This window comes from Phoca vitulina, unplaced genomic scaffold, assembly GCF_004348235.1.
Source record: "Phoca vitulina isolate PV1807 unplaced genomic scaffold, GSC_HSeal_1.0 scaffold118, whole genome shotgun sequence".
NCBI classification, from domain to species: domain Eukaryota; kingdom Metazoa; phylum Chordata; class Mammalia; order Carnivora; family Phocidae; genus Phoca; species Phoca vitulina.
The window spans coordinates 810,195-835,367 of record NW_022589821.1 but is presented as its reverse complement, the minus strand read 5'-3'; the positions used below and the strand labels follow the sequence as shown (position 1 = coordinate 835,367).

Here is a 25,173-nt window from a genome sequence, read left to right as displayed (position 1 = left end):
AGAAACATCCAGATAAGAAAAACCACAATGGGAAGATAAGGATTATTCACCCTACTATGCCACCTAGTACCACACACCAAGTCATGCCAGGAGGGACCCAGGACTGAGTAAAAGCATCCCCACTATGGCCAGGTTCTTCTATAATTGTCACAAAAGTCCCAAACCAGAGATGGGATAGACAGGGCTCTCCGACACAAAGACCCCAAGGCGGGTCACATACCTGTAATGTTCTCAGACTCTGTGGTTCAACCCCTTGGGCTCCAGGCCGGGAGGGAAGCTTGGACAGGCCCTGCTGTCCCCCATGGGCAGGAGACGGCTGAACAATGGATGCTGCATTCTGCACAACTGGGGTCTGAGAGAGAGAAAAGACACTGAAACAGAGGCAGAAATCTGGAACACTCCCAGACTTTTAAAATTCCTTGTTGGAGTAAAGCTTCTGTTGACCAAAGGAAAAATGAGAAAAATGGAATCAAGGCTTTCTTGATTAAAGCCTAAGATTAAAAAAAAAAAAAAAAAAAAAAAAATCACTATTCTTAGAAACTAAAAACCACGGAACCAGAGAAGAATGGGCCACCCAACTGAACCTACCTGGGGGAGTCCATTCTCAAACCCAGACCCATATTACTAGGGCATAATACCTTCTGGACCACGTTCTCTTTCTGTAGCTGGCTCTGCCTCAGTTTCTTTAACAGCACCAGCCGGGCTTCCTCCAATCGCAGCTCATCCCTCAGCTGCTTGATGAGTTGCTGCCGTTCCTCCACACCTTTCCCCTAAGGAGACAGGAGGGCTAGCTATGGGAGCAGGCACCCAGCCAGAGTCCCTTCCTGCAAGATGATCTTTTCTTCTCGGTCTGAAATCATCTTCCACACCAAGCAGAAGCAGCACTGGGACTGGTATTTTTGTGTCCCTGGATTCCAGCACAGTGCTTGGTATTCAGCAGGTGCTCAAAAAATGCTTACAGAATCAAAGGAGAGACCACATATAAATCGTAATCAACCAGATTTCTGGCAAAATAGAAGAATGGCCACAGGAAGACACTGCTTTCCTTTTTTAAAAAATATTTTATTTATTTATTTGACAGAGAGAGACACAGCGAGGGAGGGAACACAAGCAGGGGGAGTGGGAGAGGGAGAAGTAGGATTCCCGCGGAGCAGGGAGCCCGATGCGGGGCTCGATCTCAGGACCCTGGGATCATGACCTGAGCCGAAGGCAGACGCTTAACGACTGAGCCACCCAGGCACCCGACACTGCTTTCCTTTAAAATAATGTTTCTGGATCTTCTTAAGCCAAGTTTCTTCTAGATATACATAAAAACTGAGGAATCCCTTCATATTATGAGAACCAGGATAGAGTGGTTCCAGCCAAGAGTTTATGTGACTTACAAAGTTTTGTTTTCATATTTTCCAAAGATAAGTTATACTGAATAAGCTTTGTCAAACTATCTTCTACACTTAATCTTAGCCAAAAGGCCGAGAAGCGATTGTCAAACTATCTTCTTCACTCCGCTCTAATTCCCTGTAAAAGTGCATGCCCTTGGGGTGCCTGGCTGGCTCAGCAGGTAGGTGGAACATGTAACTCTTGATCTTGGGGGTTGTAGGTTCGAGCCCCATGTTGGGTGTAGAGGATACTTAAAAATAAAATCTTTAGGGGCGGGGCGCCTGGGTGGCTCAGTCGGTTAGGCATCTGTCTTCGGCTCGGGTCATGATCCCAGGGTCCTGGGATCAAGCCCCACATCAGGCTCCTTGCTCGGCAGGGAGCCTGCTTCTCCCACTCCCTCTACCTGTCGCTTCCTCTGCTTGTGCTTTCTCTCTGCCAAATAAATAAATAAAATCTTAAAAACAATCTTTAGGGGCATCTGGGTGGCTCAGGTGGTTGAGTATCCTACTCTTGATTTCAGCTCAGGTCATGATCTCAGGGTCGTGAGATAGAGCCCCGTGTTGGGCTCTGCATTCAGTGGGGAATCTGCCTGAGATTCTCTCTCTCCCTCTGCCCCTTCTCCCGCTTGTGCTTTCTCTCTCAAATAAAAATAAATAAATCTTTAAAAAATAAAAAAAAATTAAAAAATTAAAGGGCATGCCCTTGAGGTTGAGAATCACTTATAAAAAGTTTCATCAATGGGTAATTACTTAGATTAAAAAAGTAAACTATAAAAACACAGAACTGGGACTCTTAAAATAGGAGGAGCAGAAAATGAAGAAAGATACTGTTTTTTCTTTCTTCTCGCTCTTTTTTTACCTTAAACATCTCTAGGTTGGCTGCTTTGAGTCTTTCTTCCATTCGGGAGCTGGAACGGGGACTGGAAGCCTCATTATCAGATAAAACAATGATGTCTGGGGAGGGAGTCAGCCTTCCTCGGTCTGGCTCACTAGACAAGAAAAAAATTAAGGTATTTCAACAGTGAAGGTTCATAGAAAAGTTAAAACTTTTTTTCTACTGAACAAAGAAATTCAAGGGAACTTAGGTCTGTCCCAATTCACCCAGGGGATTCAAATCCTAGGATGAAGAAAATACCAAGACAGAAGTGGTGCTAAAGCCTCAGTCACAGTACTTTCCATCTAATTTCCTTGTGTAGGGACAAGACACACACACAGTGACTGGCTTCAGAAATGGGAATAAGAGGTGAGTGTTCTTATCACGTCGATCTGAATCAAAATTCTGAATGTTTCCGCCTATATCTCACTCTCCTTTGGGTTGTCTCATTAGTCATGTAGAGGCTCAAGAAGGAAACCGCTAGCTGGAAGGGCAGAGGCGGGAGAGCTGAGGTACAGACAGTTCAGTGCTAACGAGGATCCTAAGCTCACTACACCCATAACAACGTGGTCTTGGCTCTACGAGGATTTACGAAAGAGGAGGTTTTATGACAGCCCTAATGGCAGTCTGTCCTTTCACGAGTTAAGGCGAAAGAAGGCACTGTTGTCAGCTGCCTGAAGGACGGACAGGGCCCAGTCTACAGCCTTCCGGAGGACTGAAGCTCCAAAACGCATCTACTTGCCAGACTTCCACTTAGCATCTTCCTTCAGCAGCAAGAAACTCTCTAGAAACGACTTTGAAATCTAAATCTTCCACACTGGGTTCCTGTATTCCCAATCTTAGTTTTGGTCTTTTGGGGCTAGCCATAAAAGCATACTTGTTTTTCTAAGATGATAAAAAATGGCACTGAATTCTGGAGATTCTAATTGCCTCAGGTTCCCCAATCAATGACCACATCTTCTAACTCTCTGATTTCTTAACTCAAAGATATCTTCCCAGAACCTACTTCCTCGAGATCTTCAGTGTAGTTAGGAATACAGAGATCTAAAGCAATTTTGTAGTTGTAACTTCAACATGAAACTCAAATCCCTAACACCCACAGAGCTTTAGTCCTGTGAGCCTCTCTACCATTTCTCTGGGTCTCTTCTCCCAGCTGTTGGGACATAGATACTTTTTGAACAGGGCACCCTGCCTAGATGGGGTGAGCATCCAATTTCTCAACAGGGTAAAACAGAGTTAGTAAAATCAAACAAATTTAGCTGAGAAGATAGAACAGAGGGACAGAGTGACATGTGTGACTATGTTGGGGACTATTCCATTTGTCTGGATTGCCCTACAACCACTGGTCACAGATGGCAAGCTGAGGATGTGAGATTACAGAAAAAGAAGCCAGGAGAGGGAGAAGAGCCCATCTTTCTCTGACCCCAAGTTGCTGGAATGATGGTCAGGCCTCACAGTGTTTGATTTTATTTTCTGGTGATTTCATTTTTCATTTCTATATTCCTTCATCCCTGTCTCCCATCCCTAACACTAACACAGATGACTAATTTTGAGACCTGGTGGATTTCTAATTCTACTTGATTTCCCAGTGTTTGTACAGTCCAAAGCTCCTTCCATTCTGGTCCTGGCTGGAATACATGCATCAATATTATCTCTAAGAATTCCTCCTTGCTCAAATGAATGCCACCCATTGCTGATGGACTGCCCAGCAACAAGACAGGTAGAGACATTCCTGGATGGAGACTGTGGAACTGAGCAGCATTTATCAAGGAATTGTATCTGAGAACAACCCTAACTAAATGATATTTTATTCCTGGATATAATCAGACCCACAATAGATAACAGCACAGGCAAGGCAAAACCCAAGTCAAGTTTTGTTTCATTCTTCAATTGTTTTTTTTACATCTGACTTGAGATTCTGGTCTCATTAATTAAGCTTTCCGGGGGCAGAAATTATTTTGCTACTTTCCCAAATATATATATGATTTACATTATTTGGTGTTCTTAAGTATGAAACTTTACCTGTTGGAGATTACTAAAACCCTGAATTATTGCTAACCTCACTTATGACCCAGACTGGCAGATTCCCAAAAGCTATGTAACTTCTAATCCTCATTCCAGCTGTAAAAACCACTAAATAGAAAATGGCCATGTTTCTCTAGCTTTCCAAAATATAAGCAAGCACTGGTTTCACACACACCTTATTTCATACACATTGTAACCTGCCCAACTGATGGCAAAAAAAAATTTAGGCAATTATGATGTGGCTATCATTGATGTCAGGGGCTCCTCATTCTTTCTGCTTTTAAATTGTCTTCTTTTATCCAGATAAAGACACTGTTGTTCTCCTTGCTGAACCATCTATCAATCCCGCTCATTCTTATAAAAAGCTTGGGGCTAAGTGTAAATAACTGTCGGTATATCTGGTGAAAGGGGAGAAGAGTGGGAGGGGCCAATGGGGCCTATTTTTCCATGTAGAATGGGGGATCTAGATAGTTTACATTAACCCTCTTTTCCTGGAGACTATTAAAAACAGTTCCCGGTTTCCAGAGGATCAAGTTTCAAAAGTTCATCCCTAAAATAAAATTAAAGGCAATGGTAGGGTTTTCAGGGCAGTCTGACTTTTCAACATAGAATTTTTAAAATTTATTTAGTACAATACCAATTAATAGCACTACTGAGATCTCACCAAAATGTATAGCAATGTTTCTATGAAAAATGCATTTTCAGGGCCAACTTGGGATGTGAGGAATCCATCCAACATTTGTCCTCTTCCTCCTCCCCAGTCAAGTAGGATCATTACTTGCTCCAAAAAGGTGACAGTGGCTATGGGCAAGTGGGTTGCTCAGGGGCATAATCTCATTCATCTGCTTTCTTTTTTCCCCAAAGGATCTCAGAATTAATCTATTTTCATAATATTCTGCTGACACTACATATAGCTTCCAAGCTATCCAAGGATTGTTCTCCTCTTTTATGACCAATAGGGAATTTATTTAAAGTTTCCTAAGGGCTTTAAATACTATTACCAAAAAGAATGTTCCCTCATTGGGTGTGGCTTAAAAAAATAATCCTGGGATAGTAAGTAAACATTAAAGCTAGAGAAAGAATCCCAGGTAAGGCTCTAACTGTTCCTTTCTCCTTCAGTCATAGACAAATTCAGCAAGGCCAGCTGAAGGGCAAGTGGACACTAAAGGATCATTCTCATGCCCTATCAGCTATATCTGAACTATTAATAAACTGAATGTTCTTAAAGCTAGGATTGTCTACACTGTGATTCACTGTCCCGGAAGTCGTCACCCTCAGCCGGTACCTTTCACTGTTTCAAGTACTCAGCCTTGACAGGCACCAAAAAAAAAGTCCTGTGAAAATGTGTGCGTGTGAGAGTGTACACGCACAAGTGTGCGTGTATGTTTGTGTATGTAGAGGTTGAAGAGAGTGGCACAAAGCAAGAATGCAGAGAATTAGCACATGAAGACAATTTCCTTGTTCACGAAAGAGAAGCTGGGCCCGTGCTTTTGGATGTAACAGAAGTGGGAACTCCATAACAAACAGATTCTAAAACTCTCAGGGTGACCTGAAGGAAAGTCTGCTGCCTTCCTAAAACGGCCGTAAGAGTGAAGCCCGCATCACCTCACTTCCAGCTCTATGGTGCCTCCCTCATCCAGAAATGACCTTTATCTTAAGGGTGTTAACTGTAAGATTCTGTGTGCTAAGCAGATCTCTGAGACACCAAGTTCCATCTGGAAGTGAGAGGACTCATGGTCAAGCCAAATGGCGCACACACGTCTTCTCTCAAGAAGCACCTCCTCTCACTGGATTTCAGCCCGTTTTCACAGGCTTGGTTTAGGAGGAGACCCCACTGCAGGAGGCAGCTGAACAGCGCCGTACCTCCGCCTCGCACTCATATCCACAGGCTCGTCACTGATGTTCTCTTTGCCGGGCCTTCCAGCAGTCCTGTTGTCTCCGTGAGGCCTGAGATTCCCATTGAGCTTCTCTTCATAGCCCTTGACACCACTGCCATCCTGCTTGGTGGGCAACTCGTGTGGCACCTCAAGATTCGCCAGATCCTTCCGTTTAAGCAGTGCCAGCATTTTCAGGCGTTCCATGGCCTCATGCCCCTCCATTTTGAGTCGCTTAGCCAGGACATCATCTCGCTCATCCGCTGGGTCCAAGCTTCGCTTCAGCAGGTTCAGGCGAAGAGCATCTTCTGTCATTCTATCCATCCTACGGAAAGGAAAATAAAAGTGAGATCAGAACACAGTCCCTTCAACAGTCTGTAAGGAACTAGGGTGAGTGGAAGAGGTACTCAGAAGAACCACAGGGACACCCGGCTGGCTCAGTCGGTAAAGCATGCAACTCTTGATCTCAGGGTTATGAGTTCAAGCCCCACATTATGTGTAGAGCTTACTTCAAAAAAATAAAGAATCACAGATACATGGAAGTTCAAAGGTCACTGAGCTAACCTTCTACCTTCTATCTTCCCAGAACACCTATACTAAAGGAGATTCCTCCACTCAACTGTACCAGTGGAAAGTAAACTTCAACCACTTTCTAGTCATCGAGAAATCTTACTATAGATTTACTATATCACCACTACACTCACCTGGATGGTCCATTAAAAGCATACATCTCTCAGAAAATAAACATTTTTTTTGTGACTGGCTTTTTGTGTCTGTATGCTCAAAGTCAGATGCGTTGTGGTTTGTTGTTGGTTTTTTTTAAAGATTTTGTTTATTTATTTGTCAGAGAGAGCGAGCGAGCACAAGCAGGGGGAACGGCAGAGGGAGAAGCAAGCTCCCTCAGCAGGGAGCCTGACTCAGGACTCGATCCCAGGACCCCGGGATCATGACCTGAGCCGAAGGCAGACGCCTAACGACTGAGCCACCCAGGCGCCCGCAGATTCAATATCTTAAGATACTTGGCTTTAGCGGGAGCCCAGCTGGCTCAGTTGGTAGAGCAGGTGACTCTTGATCTTGGGGTCGTGAGTTCGAGCCCACTTAGGAAAAAAAAAAGATACTTGGCTTTAATGAAAGACTCAGGTGTTTAGGCTGATAAGAGGTAATACTTTCTCTACTTATGCAGCAAAATTATTAAAGGCAAGAAAATTATCATTTTCCCTCTCACTTTGATTTTTTATGCTAACAAAATCTAAATGCAGAATTTCTTCCATACTTTTAAATCCAGGGCTGTTTTCCTGGTAGGAAACAGCAATGAGGCACTGGAAAGAACGTTTTTTGAGTCATAGAAACATAGGATCAAACTGCTAATTACTTTTATAAGGTCAAATATTTAATAAGTTACTTTACCTCCCTAAATCTCAATTTTATCTGTAGAAGTGGGGACTCAGAAGATGCTCAACAAAATTTAATTTCTATACCCGAGGGTTATGACTTCTATACCTAAAACATGAGATCAGACCCAGTAATTCACAGACTCAAGTAGGAGGACAGAGAACACTACCAATGTTAACTGGTACTCTTGCAAAGAAAAATAGGTTTGTGTTTGAGGCACCTTCCTTCTTGTAGTGAGGAGTAAAATAAGAGCTATTTGATCCTTTCCTGGGACCAAAAAAAAAAAAAAAATCCAACAAAAGTAAACAGACATTTTGGAGATCAGAAAAAAGGTCAGAAGCCAGATCTCTGAATTTTTGGGTAATGTTTCTTCTTTTCTTTCTTTTTAAAGATTTTATTTATTTATTTGAGAGAGGGCAAGCACAAGTGGGGGGTGGGGGAGAGGCAGAGAGCAAGGGAGAAGCAGACTCCCAGCCGAGCAGGAAGCCCGATGCGGGACTCGATCCCAGGAACCTGAGATCATGACCTGAGCCAAAGGCAGATGCTTAACCGACTGAGCCACCCTGGCATCCCTGGGCAATATTTCTTAATTCTCTTTTTAAAAAGATTAGCTTTACTGAGATGTTAATTCACAGATCACATAATCCACCTATTTAAAGCACACACTTTGGGGTGCCTGGATGGCTCAGCTGTTTTAAGTGGCCAACTTTTGATTTTGGCTCAGGTCCTGATCTCAGGGTCCTGGATGGAGCCCCACATTGGGCTCCACGCTCAGAGGGAAGTCTGCTTGAGGATTCTCTTCTCTCCCTTTCTCCCTCCCACGTCTCGTGTATGGGTGCTCTCAAATAAATGTTAAAAAAAAGTGCGCATTTTAATGGTTTTTACTATATTCACAAAACTGTAATCATCACCACAATCAATATTAGAACATTATCATCTACCCCCTAAAAAACCCACACCCATTAGCAGTCTCTCTGCCCACATCTCTGTCCTCAACTAATTTAGTTTCTGTCTCTAAATTTGCTAATTTTGACTTTTTTTTTTTTTGAGAGGGGGAGAGACAGAGCAAGTGTGTGCGAGAGGGGGGAGGGGCAGGGAGAGATTTTTTTTTTTTTTAAAGATTTTATTTATTTATTTATTTGACAGAGAGAGATAGAGACAATGAGAGAGGGAACACAAGCAGGGGGAGTGGGAGAGGGAGAAGGAGACTCCCCACCTAGCAGGGAGCCTGATGTGGAGCTCAATCCCAGGACCCTGGGATCATGACCTGAGCCGAAGGCAGACGCGCAACCATCTGAGCCACCCAGGCGCCCCTGGAAGGCAGACGCTTAATGACTGAGCCACCAAGCCGCCCCGCAGCGAGAGAATCTTAAGCAGACTCCATGCCCAGCGCAGAGGGAGATGTGAGGCTTGATCTCATGACCCTGGGAGATCATGACCTGAGCCGAAATCAAGAGTTGGATGCTTAACTGACTGAGCCACCCAGGCACCCCTGGACTTTTCACATAAATGGAACCATATAATATGTGTGGGTTTTTTTGTGACTGGTTTTCACTGAGCATCATGTTTTTAAGGTTCATTCATGTTTGTAGCCTGTGTTATTACTTTGTATCTTTTTATGTCCAAATGATATTCCATTTGTATAGATGTATTTTGTTTATCCATTTATCAACTGATGGACATTTGTTTTCTCCCCTACTTTTTGCTATTATGAACAATGCTGCTATGAACTTTTGTGTACAAGTTTTTGTATGAACATGTTTTCAGTTCTCCTGTGTAAAGACCTGGGAGCGAACTGCTGGGCTGCATGGCAGCCCTTTGTTCAACACTTAGAAAAAGTGTTGGGCTGCTTTCCAAAGGGGCCCATCTTACGTCACCACCAGCAGCACACGAGGTTCCAACTTCTCCATATCCTCTTAGTTTTAACAGCTTCAGATAGGAGATGTATTATAGAATATACAAACAGTCTTTAGCTACAGGTCCCCCTAAAGATCTGGTATTTTGATTTATGTTATTTCTGAAGTGGTTTACTTCTGAAAAATACCCACAAGGTGGAAACTGGAAAGCTGAATGCTACAGAACATCAAAAGTTAAGTCCCAACTCCACAGTAACAGTGTTCCAGGGAACTTGATCAACATCTCATATTGACGGGCACCTGGATGGCTCAGTCAGTTAAGCGTCTGCCTTCGGCTCAGGTCATGATCCCAGGGTCCTGGGATCGAGTCCCACATCAGGTGAGTCTGCTTCTCCCTCTCCCTCTCAAATAAATAAATAAATAAAATCTTTAAAAAAACAAAACATCTCATACTGAGAGGTCCATTGGGAAGTTGTAGGTGGGAAAAGTCTGTTACTCAACTGATCATACACCTAGATGCAAAAAATACTCCAGAAAAGTACACAGCAAGATACATAAACGCAAATTAATATGGCACAGTGTTCCAAGTTTTGGGGCAAATTATATTCATGAGCACTGAAAATATGTAACAAAGCAACAAAACTTCAATAACCTAGAGTTGAAGGGAGTCTGGGACGCCATCATCATCCCGGCTTCTCATATGGTTATACAAACAATTGAACACTGCTCAAATACCTCCCCCCCGCCATTATACTCCAATGAAATAAACAGATACACTAGAAGTTGGGAGAAACCAGAAACATACATTTTTAAAAAACATATATATATTTTTAAAGATATTATTTATTTGACAGAGAGAGACACAGTGAGAGAGGGAACACAAGCAGGGGGAGTGGGAGAGGGAGAAGCAGGCTTCCCACCGAGCAGGGAGCCCGATGCGGGGCTCGATCCCAGGACCCTGGGACCGTGACCTGAGCTGAAGGGAGAAGCTTAACGACTGAGCCACCCAGGCGCCCCGGAAACAGATATTTGAATGTCTAAGGTAAGTCATCTTTCCCAAGAGATGCCTTGAGAACTCTGACCAAATTTTCCTTGCTTGCTTTTTACTGATCTAGCCATTCTGCCCCAAAATCCAATAAAACATGGATGAATCTTGAAAATAACATGCAAAGTGAAGTAAGTCACACGCAGAAGGACAAGTATTTTATGGTTCCACTTACATGAGGTACCTAGAATAGGCAAATTCACAGAGACAGAAAGTAGGTTAGAGGCTACCCGTGACTGCAAGTGGAGACAAGGCAGTGAGGAGCTATTATTTAATGGGAACAGAATCTCTGGGATGAAGAAAAAGTTCTTGGTGGCACCTGGGTGGCTCAGTCGGTTAAGCGTCTGCCTTCGGCTCAGGTCATGATCTCGGGTTCCTGGGATCAAGCCCCACATCGGGCTCCCTGCTCAGTGGAGAGCCTGCTTCTCCCTCTCCCTGCCACTCCCCGTGCTTGTGCTCTGTGTCAAGTAAATAAATAAAATCTCTAAAAAAAAAAAAAAAAAAATCACACACATAGACTTAAAATTATACTCCAATAAAGCTGTGAAAACAGGGGCGCCTGGGTGGCTCAGTCGTTAAGCGTCTGCCTTCAGCTCAGGTCATGATCCCAGGGTCCTGGGATCGAGCCCCGAATCAGGCTCCCTGCTCGGTGGGAAGCCTGCTTCTCCCTCTCCCTCTGCCTGCCTACTTGTGCTCTGTCTCTGCGTCAAATAAATAAATAAAATCTTTTAAAAAAAAGCTGTGAAAATAATACTCAATGTAAATTTATCACAGAAAAATTCTTCTCCAAAAAAGCAAAACAAAAATTCTGCAAAATCGGGGTGCCTGGCTGGCTCCGTAGTAGAGCATGTGTTGCTTAATCAATCTCAGGGTCGTGAGTTCAAGCCCCATATTCAGTGTGGAGCCCACTTAAAATAAAACTTTAAAAATTCTATAAAATAAGTGTTGTATTTTGCCTTTTTAAAAGATTGAGAGAGCAAGCGAGCAAGCGAGAGAGCATGTGCTGGGGGAGGGAGAGCTGAGCAGGGAGCCAGACGTGGGGCTGGGCTCATCCCCTGGGATCATGACCTGAGCCAAAGGCAGATGCTTAACGGACTGAGCCACCCAGGTGCCCCATGTGTTCTCATTTAAATCTCCTCAACAAGCTACTAAGTGGTCTCATCCCTACATTACAGATGGGAAAATGTTCAATCAAGTACCCTAGGACTATAGACAGTGCGCCTGGGACTCCGATGCAGGACGAGCTCACTTCAGGAGTCTGTTATACAGACGGATGTATCAAAGCTGGATCATCTTAGGAGGCAGTGCTGGGTACTCATGAATGTGCACATCCATCCACCCCCACAAATATTAAGTATACTATATGCAGCTGGTAGGAAAAAAGATGAAAAAGGTCACTTTTTTTTTTTTTAAGATTTTATTTATTTTTTGACAGAGAGGGAGAGACACATCGAGAGAGGGAACACAAGCAGGGGGAGTGGGAGAGGGAGAAGCAGTCTTCCCGCTGAGCAGGGAGCCTGATGCGGGGCTCGATCCCAGGGCCCTGGGATCATGACCTGAGCTGAAGGCAGACGCTTAACGACTGAGCCACCCAGGCGCCCCTGAATTCTACTCTTGAAACCAATACTACACTATATGTTAACTAACTTGAATTTAATTTTTTTTAAAGGAGTACTGTTTTGCTTTTATATAACTATAGGCTTAAATTTCATCATTTTTGAAAATTGGTGTTTTTCTTTCTTTCTTTCTTTTTTTTTTTTTTTTTTTTTTTTGAGTAGGTTTGACACCCAGCATGGGGCTCAAACTCACAACCCCAAGATCGAGAGTCCCATGCTCTACCAACCAAGCCGGCCAGGTGCTCGGAAAATTGGGGTTTTCTAACTTAACTGACAACTAAAATTTTTCTGTTAATCCTCTGATGTGACTACTTGGGAAAGCGAATATAAAGAGCCTTGTACATTGCCTGGTGAACAGCAGGCGTTCAGTAGATGTTAATTTAGTTTGCTCATCCTCCCCATCCCTCTGTCCTCTTCTCTCTCAGGATCCTCTCAGTCTTTGCTGCAGACCTGGATTCTGGTTTGGGGTTTTGACAGTGGGATGAAAACCTGACGAGCATGGGTCTGGAGCTGCGCTACTCCCAGGCCATTCTTGTTGTTACAGCCGTCAACAGCAGATTTAAAGCCGGGCATTTTCCTGCTATAATTGTTAGACATAATTAACTACTCTCTTCTTGGAACGCTCCTTTAGTTTGTTGATACGTCGTTTTCCTAGTTTTCCCCCAGCTCTCTGGCCATTTCTTAGTTTCCTCTGACCAACCAACCCTTAAATGTAGGTATTGCCCGGGCGCCTGGGTGGCTCAGTTGGTTAAATGTAGGTATTGCCCAAGGTTCTATGCTTGACCCTCTTTTCTTGTGACTCTATTTTTTTCTGGGCAGTTTGACTTATTGCCCATACATTACTTCCATTACCTCCTCTTCTGTTCAAATAGATCTCCAGCTCTGGCCTGAGCGCTGGCTCTTTAGTTTGTTTGCCATGTATCCACCTGTTTATTGGATATATCCACCTTGATTTCACATTGGCACTTCTGAGTTTTCCGTTAAGATATTTTCAGTTTAGGTAACAGAAACCCTAGCTCAAACTGGCTTACACATTAAGGGAGTGTATTGGCCTGTGGAACTGGAATCCAGAAACTGGCTTCGGGGCAGTTTGGTGTGTGGCACGGCTCTGTGACTAGTCCTTTGTCCGTGCTGCTGTGCAGTATCCGCTTCATCTGCCGGCTGCCTGCCTCCCCTCATGTCTCAGGGTACTTCTCGGAGCACCGGGCCAGGACTGCGTCGTCTCACAGTCACATTCAGAGGAGGAGAATATAGGACCGGATAGGACCTGGTGACCAAGATTGAAGTCACGAAAAGTCAGGGAAGATTCCCAGGCTTCTAGCTTTTGTCTGTGGATGAATTCAGTTCTCTTCATTGAAGTGTAAGTAAAAGAAGCAGGCTATAAGAAGGCAGAGAAGATGGGTTCACGTGAACAAGTAGTTATTTTAGTTACATGCACATCTTCTCCTATCAGAATGAAATTGTTAAAAGACAGTGACCTAGGGGCGCCTGGTGGCTCATTCATTGGGTGTCTGCCTTCAACACAGGTCATGATCCCAGGGTCCTGAGATCAAGCCCCACATCGGGGTAGAAGAGTAGAATTCAGTGATTCATCACTTAACGTACAACACCCAGTGCTCATCACAGCAAGTGCTCTCCTCAATGCCCATCACCCATCTAGGCCATCCCCCCACCCGCCTCCCCTCTAGCAACCCTCAGTTTGTTCTCTATATTTAAGAGTCTCTTTTGGTTTGCCTCCCTGCTTTTATCTTTTTTTTTTTTTTTAAAGATTTTATTTATTTATTTGACAGAGAGAGAGACAGCGAGAGGGAACACAAGCAGGGGGAGTGGGAGAGGTAGAAGCAGGCTTCCTGATGGGCAGGGAGTCTGATGTGGAACTCGATCCCAGGACCCTGGGATCATGACCTGAGCCGAAGGCAGACACTTAACGACTGAGCCACCCAGGCGCCCCTCTGTTTTTATCGTATTTTTCCTTCCCTTCCCCTATGATCCTCTGTTTTATTTCTTAAATTCCACATATGAGTGAAATCATATGGTATTTGTCTTTCTCTGACTTATTTCGCTTGGCATAATACACTCTAGTTCCATCCACGTCACTGCAAATGGCAAGATTTTATTCTTTCTGATGGCTGAGTAATATTCCATTGTATATATATACCACAACTTTATCCATTCATCTGTCGATGCACATCTGGGCTCTTTCCATATTTTGACTATCGAGGACACTGTTGCTCTAAACATTGGGGTGCAGGTGCCCCTTCAAATCACTATCTTTGTATCCTTTGGATATATTCCTAGTAGTGCAATTGCTGGGTTGTAGGGGAGCTCTATTTTTAACTTCTGAGGAACCTCCATATGTTTTCCACACTGGCTGCACCAGCTTGCGTTCCCACCAACAGTGTAGGAGGTTCCCCTTTCTCCGCATCCTCACCAACATCTGTTGTTTCCTGACTTGTTAGTTTTAGCCATTCTGACTGGTTTGAGGTGGTATCTCATAGTGGTTTTGATTTCCCTGATGATGAGTGATGTTGAGCATCTTTTCATGTGTCTGTCGGCCATTTGTATGTCTTCTTTGAAAAAGTTGTCTACTCATGTCTTTTGCCCATTTCTTGACTGGATTTGTTTTTTGGGTGTTGTCTGATTAGTTCTTTATAGATCTTGGATACCAGCCCTTTATCAGATAGGTCACTTGCAAATACCTTCTTCCATTCTGTAGGTTGTCTTTTGGTTTTGTTGATTGTTTCCTTTGCTCTGCAGGAGTTTTTTTTTTTTTTTTTTTAAAGATTTTATTTATTTGACAGAGAGAGACACAGCGAGAGAGGGAACACAAGCAGGGGGAGTGGGAGAGGGAGAAGCAGGCTTCCTGCCGAGCAGGGAGCCCGATGCGGGGCTCGATCCCAGGACCCTGGGACCATGACCTGAGCCGAAGGCAGACGCTTAACGACTGAGCCACCCAGGCGCCCCTGCAGGAGCTTTTTATCTTGATGAAGTCCCAATAGTTCATTTTTGCTTTTGTTTCCCTTGCCTTTAGAGACGTATCTAGCAAGAAGTTGCTGCAGCTGAGGTCTAAGAGGTTGTTGCCTGTGTTCTCCTCTAGGATTTTGATGGATTCCTGTCTCACATTTAGGTCTCCCATCCACTTTGAATTTATTTTTGTGTATGGTATAGGAAAGTGGTCCAGTTTCATTCTTCTGCATGTGGCTGTCCAATTTTCCCAACACCAATTGTTGAAGAGACGGTCTTTTTTTCATTGGATATTCTTTCCTGCTTTGTTGAAGATCAGTTACTTAACACATAAAAAATAAGTTGTTTTGGGACACCTGGCTGGCTCAGTCGGAGGAGCATTGAACTCTTGATCTTGGGGCCATGCATTTGAGCCCCACATTGGGTGTGGAGCTTGTTTTTTGTTTAAGTACTTCATACATATTATATATAATACACACATGAGATATATATTCATATAAATACATAAAATATATATATCCTTCTTATAAATTCTAATACTTTTTAAAATTTAAAGACTTTTGGGGTGCCTGGGTGGCTCAGTCGGTTAAGCCTCCAACTCTTGATTTCAGCTCAGGTCATGATCTCGGGGTCCTGGGAGCAAGCCCGGTGTCAGGCTCCCCACTCAACGGGGAGTCTGCTTGTCTCCCTCCCTCTGCCCCCCCAACGCATGCGCACGCTCTAAGTATATCTAAAAAAAAAGTTAAATTTAAAGGCTTTTTTTTTTAGTAACCTCTACACCCAATGTGGTGCTCGAACTCACAACCCCGAGATCAAGAGTCGTATTTCAGGTACCCCCAAATCCAAAGACTTTTAAATGAGTATTAGTAAGTGAGCAAAAAATACCTTCATTTCTTATTGTTTCCAATATTTTTTCTGATTTCTTGCTCTCTGACCTATCTTCCAAATGGTCACAACATGGAGTTAAGGAGAATTTTACTGTACACATGAAGAAAGTACATGTTCTCTTTATTATAAAATATTTCAAGCAAGGAGATATATATAGAGGATAATAAACAAAGGTCAAATCTTAACATTTTGCTTCTATTTTATTTTTTGATTTAACTTTTTGAGGTAATTGTAGATTTATATGAAGTTTCAAGAAATCATGCAGGAAAGATTCCATGTACCCTTTACTAGTTTCCTCCAATGGTAACACTGAACTATTATATGGCACCATGACCAGGGTATCAACATTGATATAATCTACAGATCTTGGGACTCCTGGGTGGCTCAGTCCATTAAGCGCCTGCCTTTGGCTCAGGTCATGATCCCAGGGTCCTGGGATTGAGCTCCACATCGGGCTCCCTGCTGTGTGGGGAGCCTGCTTCTCCCTCTCCCTTTGCCGCTCCCCTGCTTGTGCTCGCTTTTTCTCTCTCTCAAATAAATAAATAAAATCTTAAAAAAAAAAAATCTACAGATCTTTCCCAGTTTTACTTGGATACATTTGTGCTTATTTAGTTATATACAATGTTATCACATTTGTAGGTGCATGTATCCACCATAGTCAAGATAGAGAACAGTTCCGTCACCTCAAGGATCCCTCATGTTGCCCTTTTATAAACATATCTACCCTCTTACTGCCCTCCCCAAAACTACATCCCAAACCCTGGTGATCACCAATCTGTTTTCCATATCTAAAATTTTATCTTTATTTATTTAAAGATTTTATTTATTTATTTGACAGAGAGAGACAGTGAGAGAGGGAACACAAGCAGGGGGAGTGGGAGAGGGAGAAGCAGGCTTCCTGCTGAGCAGGGAGCCCAACACAGGGCTCGATCCCAGGGCCCTGGGATCATGACCTGAGCTGAAGGCAGACGCTTAATAACTGAGCCACCCAGGCGCCTCCCCCCGCCCCCCTGGCTTTTTAAAAAGATTTATTTTGAGAGAGAGCGAGCACGAGTGAGACAGCATGAGCAGGAGGGCCGGAAGGATAGGGAGAGAGAGAATCCCAAGCAGAACCCACACTGAGCGCGGAGCCTGATGCAGGGTTTGATCCCAGGATCCCCAGATCATGACCTGTGCCAAAACCAAGAGTGAGGGGCGCCTGGGTGGCTCAGTCGTTAAGCGTCTGCCTTCGGCTCAGGTCATGATCCCAGGGTCCTGGGATCGAGCCCCGCATCGGGCTCCCTGCTCCGCGGGAAGCCTGCTTCTCCCTCTCCCACTCCCCCTGCTTGTGTTCCCGCTCTCGCTCTGTCAAATAAATAAATAAAATCTTTAAAAAAAAAAACAAAAAAACCAAGAGTGAGACGCTTAACTGACTGAGCCACCCAGGCAACCCTGGGGTTGGTTTTTTTAAAATGGCTTTTAGTAGAATTCCCTTGAGATTCATCCAAATTGTTGCATATACTAATATTCTGTTCCTTTATATTGCCAACTAGTAGTCCATGGAATGAATGTACCCTATTTATTCCATTGCTGAAGGACAACTGAGTTGTTTCTAGTTTTTGGGGTTTTTTTTTTTGCCATGACAAATAAAGCTGCTATGAACATTCACATACAAGTTTCTACAGAAACTTAAGTTTTCATTTCTCTGGGATAAATGCTTAAGAGTGTGAATGCTGAGTAATACAGCAAATTAATGTTTAGTTTTGTAAGAAACCGCCAATCTGTTTTCCAGTGTAGTTGTACCATCATCTAATCCCATAGCAATGTTTGAGAAGTCCAGTTTCTTCATCTCCTCACTGGCATTTGTTGGTGTCATTATTTTTAATTTAAGCCATTCTGAGAGGTGTGTACTGATATTTCACTATAGTTTTCATTTGCATTTCCCTAATGGCTAGTGATGCTGAATATCTTTCTATGTGTTTATTCGCCATCTGTAAATCCTCTTTTGTGAAAACCCTCTGTTCATGTCTTCTGGCCATGTTCTAACTGGATTGTTTTTACTGTTTAGTTTTGAGAGTTTTTCACACATTTAGACCCCAGTCATTTGTCATATATGTGGCTTCATAACTTATTTTTAGTGAAACTAAACACTACAGATACAAAGCACCCTGTGTAAGTGCATCCCCAAACCACTCCCTATCTATCTTCTCCTCCTCTCCCCAGAGAAAGGCATTATTAGGATGGATTTGTTATCATTTCCATGCATACTGTTATAAGATTATTCCATATATATCTTTAAATAATATATAGCCCAGTTTGTATATTTTTTATAAATTATAGTTTAAAAGTAGCTCTTGTACATATCCTCTTCCATTTGCCTTTCAATGTTCATTTTTTTAATATTTAAAATTTATCCAAGTAAATGTATGAAGCTCTAGTTCATTTGTTTTAACTGCTGTGTAGAACTCCATTGCAAAAAGACACAATTTAGTAATCCACTCTCCAGTTCAACATTAAGCATCAATTTGTTGATGTGTAATGCTGCAAAGTCTGGCCAAGATGGTGTTAACAGGGCTGGATTTACCCTCCCACCTGAAGTAACAACCCCCCAGACAAAAATACATGAAATGAGGTTTTCAAGACACTGGACATCAGGCAACAAAGGCAGTGATCCCACAGGAACAGGAAACAAACAAGGTAAGCTCGACAACTGCCCTCATTTATTGTCTTGAGAGAATTTCTAGGACAAGGTGTGGGCAGGGGGGATTGAGGCAGAGCCAGGCAGACCTGTGAGCAGAAGAGATGGAGAGGAAGTTCAGTGAAAGGACAGAGTACCACAGAGGTGACAGCTGCAGAGATACCTATCACAAAAAACACAGGAAGTGCTGAAGAGCACGTAGAGAAACTGGAATCTTCACACACTGCTGGTGGGAATGGAAAATGGTACAATCAGTGTGGAAAAGAGCCTGGCAGTTCCTCACAAAGTTAAACACAGAGTTACTGTATGACCCACCAATTCCACTGTTAGCATACACCCAAGAGCACTAAGAACATTATTTCCACACAAAAATTTGTACACCAGGGGCGCCTGGGGGGCTCAGTCGTTAAGCGTCTGCCTTCGACTCGGGTCATGATCCCAGGGTCCTGAGATCGAGCCCCGCATCGGGCTCCCTGCTCGGTGGGAAGCCTGCTTCTCCCTCTCCCACTCCCCCTGCTTGTGTTCCCTCTCTCACTGTGTCTCTGTCAAATAAATAAATAAAATCTTTAAAGAAATAAAAAAAACCCACATTTATTTAAAAAAAAATTTGTACACCAATGGTCACCACAGCATTATTCCTAATAGCCAAAAAGTGGAAACAACCCAAATGTCCATCAACTGATGAATCAACAAAATGTCGTGTATCTGTACAATGGAATATTATATGGTCACAAAAAGGAATGAAGTACTGATAAGAATTACAACACAGATGAACCTTAAAAACACTACCTAAGTGAAGGAAGTTAGTCACAAAAGGCCATCTATTGTATGATTCTACTTATGTGAAAAGTCCAGAATAGGCAAGTCAATGGAAACAGAAAGTAGACTAGTGGTTGCCTAGAGCTGAATAGAAGGTCAAAATGAGAATGTCTGCTAATGGGTCAGAGGTTTCTTTCTTTTTTTTAAAAGATTTTTTATTTATTCGGGGTGGGGAAGATTTTTTATTTATTTATTTGAGAGTGAGAGAGTGAGCATGAGTGGGGGCAGGGGGAAAGGGAGAAGAAGCAGACTTCCTGCTGAGCAGAGCCCAACACAGGACTTGATTTCACGACCCAGAGATCATGACCTGAGCCAAAGGCAGATGTTTAACCATCCGAGCCACAAGGCACCCCAGAGGTTTCTTTTTGGGGTGATGAAAATGTTCTAATCTTAAGAGTGTGCGGATAGTTGCACAACTCTGTGAATATACTAAAACCATTAAACTGTACACTCTTTCTTTTTTTAATATTTATTTATTTGACAGAGAGAGACACAGCGAGAGAGGGAACACAAGCAGGGGGAGAGGGAGAAGCAGACTCCCCGTGGAGCAGGGAGGCTGATGTGGGGCTTGATCCCAGGACCCTGGGATCATGACCCGAGCCGAAGGTAGACGCTTAATGACTGAGCCACCAGGTGCCCCAAACTGTACACTCTTAATAGGTGAATTCTGTGGTATGTAAAATATATCTCAATAAAGATGTTAAAACACACTGGATGATACTGACAAATTAGTTATTACAGAAAAAAAAGATTAATGAACCAGAAGACCTAGTAATAAAAATTACCTCAAATCAAAAATAGAATAAATAAGAACATGAGGGGGCTGGGGGACTTTTTTTTTTTAAAGAGAATAATTTTTTAAAGATTTTATTAATTTATTTGATACAGAGAGAGAGAGAGTGCACAAGCAGGGGGAGTGGCACAGGGAGAGTGAGAAGCAGGCTCCCCACAGAGCAGGGACCCCAATGCGGGGCTCCATCCCAGGACCCCGGGATCATGACCTGAGCCGATGGCAGATGCTTAACTGACTGAGCCACCCAGGTGCCCTAAAGCTGGGGAACAACTTTATTTTATTTTATTTTATTTTAAGATTTTGTTTATTTATTTGAGAGAGAGAACGAGATAGAGAGAGAGCATGAGAAGGGGGAGGGTCAGGGGGAGAAGCAGACTCCCTGCTGAGCAGGGAGCCCGATGCGGGACTCGATCCCGGGACTCCAGGATCATGACCTGAGCCGAAGGCAGTGGCTTAACCAACTGAGCCACCCAGGTGCCCCTGGGGAACAACTTTAAGCAGCCTAATATTCAGATAACCGGAGTCCTTCAAAGAGAGGAGATGGGAGTGGATGGAAAAAACATATGAATAAATAATGACCAAAAGTGAATAAACAATGAAAACTATAAACCTACAAATCCAAGAATCTCCATAAACCCCAAGCACAAGGAACATGAAGAAAACTATACTAAGGGACATAATTAAATTGCTTAGAACTACTACAAAAACTTAAAAGTAGCTAGGATTGGGCAAGGGGAAGACAGATTATGTAAAAATAAGGATACCAGATTTCTTGTTGGAAACAAGGCAAAAGAGAAGACAGAAAGTGGATGAAAAAACCTGACAACCTAAAATACCATACCCCCCAAAAAATATCTTTTAAAAACAAGGGCGCCCAGCTGGCTCAGTCAGTAGAGCATATGACTTGATCTCGGGGTCACGAGTTCAAAGCCCCACGTTGGGGGAGTAGATTGTACTTAAAATTAAAAAAAATCTTTTAAGGGGCGCCTGGGTGGCTCAGTCGTTAAGCGTCTGCCTTCGGCTCAGGTCATGATCCCAGGGTCCTGGGATCAAGCCCCGCATCGGGCTCCCTGCTCGGCGGGAAGCCTGCTTCTCCCTCTCCCACTCCCCTGCTTGTGTTCCCTCTCTCGCTGTGTCTCTCTCTGTCAAAGGAATAGATAAAATCTTAAAATAAAATAAAATTTATTTTTTTTTCTAAGTAGGCTTTTTAAAAAATTTTTTTTCTAAGTAGGCTCCACACCCAGTGGAGCCCAATGTGGGGCTTGACTCACAACCCTGAGATCAAGATCTGAGCTGAGATCAAGAGCCAGACGCTTACCCAACTGAGTCACCCAGGTGTGCCTATATCTTCTTTTTTAAAATTTACTTGTATCTTAAAAGTTCCTCTAATTATGGCCTCAAAGCTTATTTTGTCTGCTGGAACATCCTTTTCCCTTCTTAATTTCTGTGCTTTTTTTTTTCTTCAAGATTTTATTTATTTGAGAGAGACAGACACAGCGAGAGAGGGAACACAAGCAGGGGGAGTGGGAGAGGGAGAGCCAGGCTTCCCGCTGAGCAGGGAGCCCGATGTGGGGCTCGAGCCCAGGACCCTGGGATCATGACCTGAGCCAAAGGCAGACGCTTAACGGCTGAGCCACCCAGGTGCCCCTTCTCTGCCTTTTTGATAGTATTTACCTGAATTTGTTTTTCCATTCAACCTGATAATGTTTCTTTAGCTGGCTAGTTTAGTCCATATACATTTATTATCATGATCACTCATATATTCAGTTTCATTTCTACCATCTTCATTTTACTATTTTGCTTGTTCTGTGCTTCTGTTTTGGTCTTTTATGCCTCGTTTTGACTGGACTGACTTAAATTTTCTTTATTCATTTCCTCTATTTTATTTCAGTCCCATTTTGTTTTTTAGCTTCTATCAAATTAGTCATTTTTAGAAAATATTTTATTTATTTATTTGAGAGTGAGAGAGTGCACGCACGAGCGTGTGTGGGGGAGGGGCAGAGGGAGAGCAAGAGCATCTCAAGCAGACTCTGCGCTGAATGCGGAGCCTGATGCAGGGCTTGACCTCACAACCCTGAGATCATGATCTGAGCCAAAATCAAGAGTGGGACACTTAACCAACTGAGCCACCCAGGTGTCCCTCAAATTAGTCATTATCAGTGTGTTACATATAGTGAAAGCTACCTTGGATATACCCACAAATTTCTTTTTGTCCTGCCAATCTTAGGGGATTCAACTTCTCTCCTGATACATACCCTTTTTTTTTTTTTTTAAGATTTTATTTATTTATTTGACACAGAGAGAGAGATAGTGAGAGAGAGCACAAGCAGGGGGAGTGGCAGGCGGAGGGAGAGGGAGAAGCAGACTCCCTGCTGAGCAGGGAGCCTGATGCGGGGCTTGATCCCAGGACCCTGGGATCATGACCTGAGCTGAAGGCAGACGCTTAACCAACTGAGCCACCCAGGTGCCCCATGATACATACCCTTTTTATTAGTTCTTTTAGAACACCTAACTGCTAGCAATGTCCACAACAGTCAAACTATGGAAAGACCCCAGATGTCCACTGACAGATGAATGGATAAAGAAGATGTGGTGTATATATACAATGGAATACTACTCAGCCATCAAAAAAATGAAATCTTGCCATTTGCGTCGACATGGATGGAACTGGAGGGTTTTATGCTAAGTGAAATAAGTCAATCAGAGAAAGACAATTATCATATGATCTCATTGATATGTGGAATTTAAGAAACAAAACAGAGGATCACAGGGGAAGAGAGGAAAAAATAAAACAAGATGAAATCAGAGTTGGAGACAAACCATAAGAAACTCATAATCATAGGAAACAAACTGAGGATTGCTGGAGGAGAGGGGGTGGGGGGATGGGGTAACTGGGTGATAGACATTAAGGAGGGCACGTGATGTATTATGTAAGACTGATGAATCACTGGGGCGCCTGGGTGGCTCAGTTGGTTAGGTGACTGCCTTCGGCTCAGGTCATGATCCTGGAGTCCCTGGATCGAGTCCTGCATCGGGCTCCCTGCTCAGTGGAGTCTGCTTCTCCCTCTGACCCTCCCCCCTCTCATGTGTTCTCTCTCTTATTCTCTATTTCTCAAATAAATAAATAAAATCTTAAAAAAAAAAAAAGACTGATGAATCATAGACTTGTAGCTCTGAAACCAATAATACATTGTATGTTAATTGAATTTAAAAAAATTAAGGGGCGCCTGGGTGGCTCAGTCGGTTAGGCATCTGCCTTTGGCTCAGGTCATGATCCCAGGGTCCTGGAATCGGAGCCCCGCGTCAGGCTCCCTCCTCTGCGGGAAGCCTGCTTCTCCCTCTGCCCCTCACCCTGCTTGTGTTCCCTCTCTCACTGTCTCTCTCTCTCTCTGTCAATTAAATAAATGAATAAAATCTTTAAAAAAAAATTTAAAAATTTAAAAATTTAAAAAAGAATATCTAACTGCTAAACACATTTAAGTCTCCCTGAAAATGTTTACTTCATCCTCACTCTAGAATGAGCATAGAGTTCTAATTCACTTATCTTTTCTCTGTGCTTTGAAAATACTACTTTCCTGGCATTTTCTTGTTGCTGAGAATTTTGACTGAAGTCTAATTTTCATTCCTTTGTGGTAATGTTTCTTCCTCCCTGGTTGGTTTCGTAAGTTCTTTCTTTGTCTTTGATATTTTACAAGACTCAGTATCACTAATGTGCATCTAATGTGTTTAGTTTTTTTTTTTTTTTTTTTAAGATTTTATTTATTGGGGCGCTTGGGTGGCTCAGTCGTTGGGTGTCTGCCTTTGGCTCGGGTCACAATCCCAGGGTCCTGCAATCGAGCCCCGCATCAGGCTCCCTGCTCAGTGGGAAGCCTGCTTCTCCCTCTCCCACTCCCCCTGCTTGTGTTCCCTCTCTCTCTTTCTCTCTCTGACAAATAGATAAAACCTTAAAAGATTTTATTTATTTATTTGACAGAGAGAGAACAAGCAGGTGGAGCGGCAGGCAGAGGGAGAGGGAGAAGCAGACTTCCCACTGAGCAGGGAGCCCTATGTGGGACTCAATCCGAGGACCCTGGGATTGTGACCCGAGCCAAAGGCAGACACCCAACGACTGAGCCACCCAGGCGCCCCTCTAATGTGTTGTTTTATTGCTCCTTTCAAGATTCGCTATTTTCTCCTGAAGTTGAAGACTGATATATTTAGCAATTCTGCAAAATTCTCAGCCATTATCTCATCTTTTTGAGCATTATTACCATCTCATTTTTTCCTATTCTATCCTAGAACCCCTATGAGATATATCTTGGGCCATCTTACTCTGGTCTCCACATCTCAATCTTTTTGTCATATTTTCCATTTCTTTCTATCTCTATGCTGCATTCTGTTTAATTTCCTCCTGTTGCTGCTCCTTATTCTCTCTTTAGCTATGTTGAATATGATATTTAACAAACATATCTTCTGAGGTTTTTTTAAAAGATTTTATTTATTCATTTGAGAGAGAGATAGCACAAGCAGAGGGAGAGGCAGAAGCAGACTCCCCACCGAGCTGGGAGCCCGACGTGGGACTTGATCCCAGGACCCTGGGATCATGACCTGAGCCGAAGGCAGATGCTTAACCAACTCAGCCACCCAGGAGCCCCACATCTTCTGAGTTTTTAATTTCACTGATCTACTGCAGAACACATCAACTTTGGATACACATTAGAATCATCTAAGGAACTGTAAAAAAAAAAAAAAACAAAAAACCAAACTGATACCAGGTCCCACTTACTCCTAAACATTCTGATTTAATTGGTCTGCCACAGGATTCAAGCATCTGTACTTTAACAAATGCCCTAGCTGTTTGCATTACTCAGCCAGTGTTGAGAATCATTCCATCTTCATACCAACTTGGTGTACTAGTTCCACCTTGGGAAAATTTTCCCATGACCTCTTTTTTTTTTTTTTTTTTAAGATTTTATTTATTTATTTGACAGAGAC

At 43.1% G+C, this 25,173-nt stretch overlaps 1 protein-coding gene across 4 annotated transcripts in view; it reads right to left on the bottom strand.

Annotated features, from left to right (window-relative positions):
* Positions 1–25,173, bottom strand: part of GATAD2B (GATA zinc finger domain containing 2B) — a 91,297-nt gene that overhangs the window by 9,674 nt on the left and 56,450 nt on the right. For all 4 annotated transcript variants that reach the window (XM_032398600.1, XM_032398602.1, XM_032398601.1 and 1 more), the window contains 4 exons: positions 6,139–6,474; positions 2,236–2,365; positions 639–770; positions 221–352 (listed from right to left, as the gene is read on the bottom strand). In XM_032398600.1, the coding sequence (XP_032254491.1) occupies positions 221–352; positions 639–770; positions 2,236–2,365; positions 6,139–6,474 (730 nt within the window). The remainder of the gene's footprint in view (positions 1–220; positions 353–638; positions 771–2,235; positions 2,366–6,138; positions 6,475–25,173) is intronic.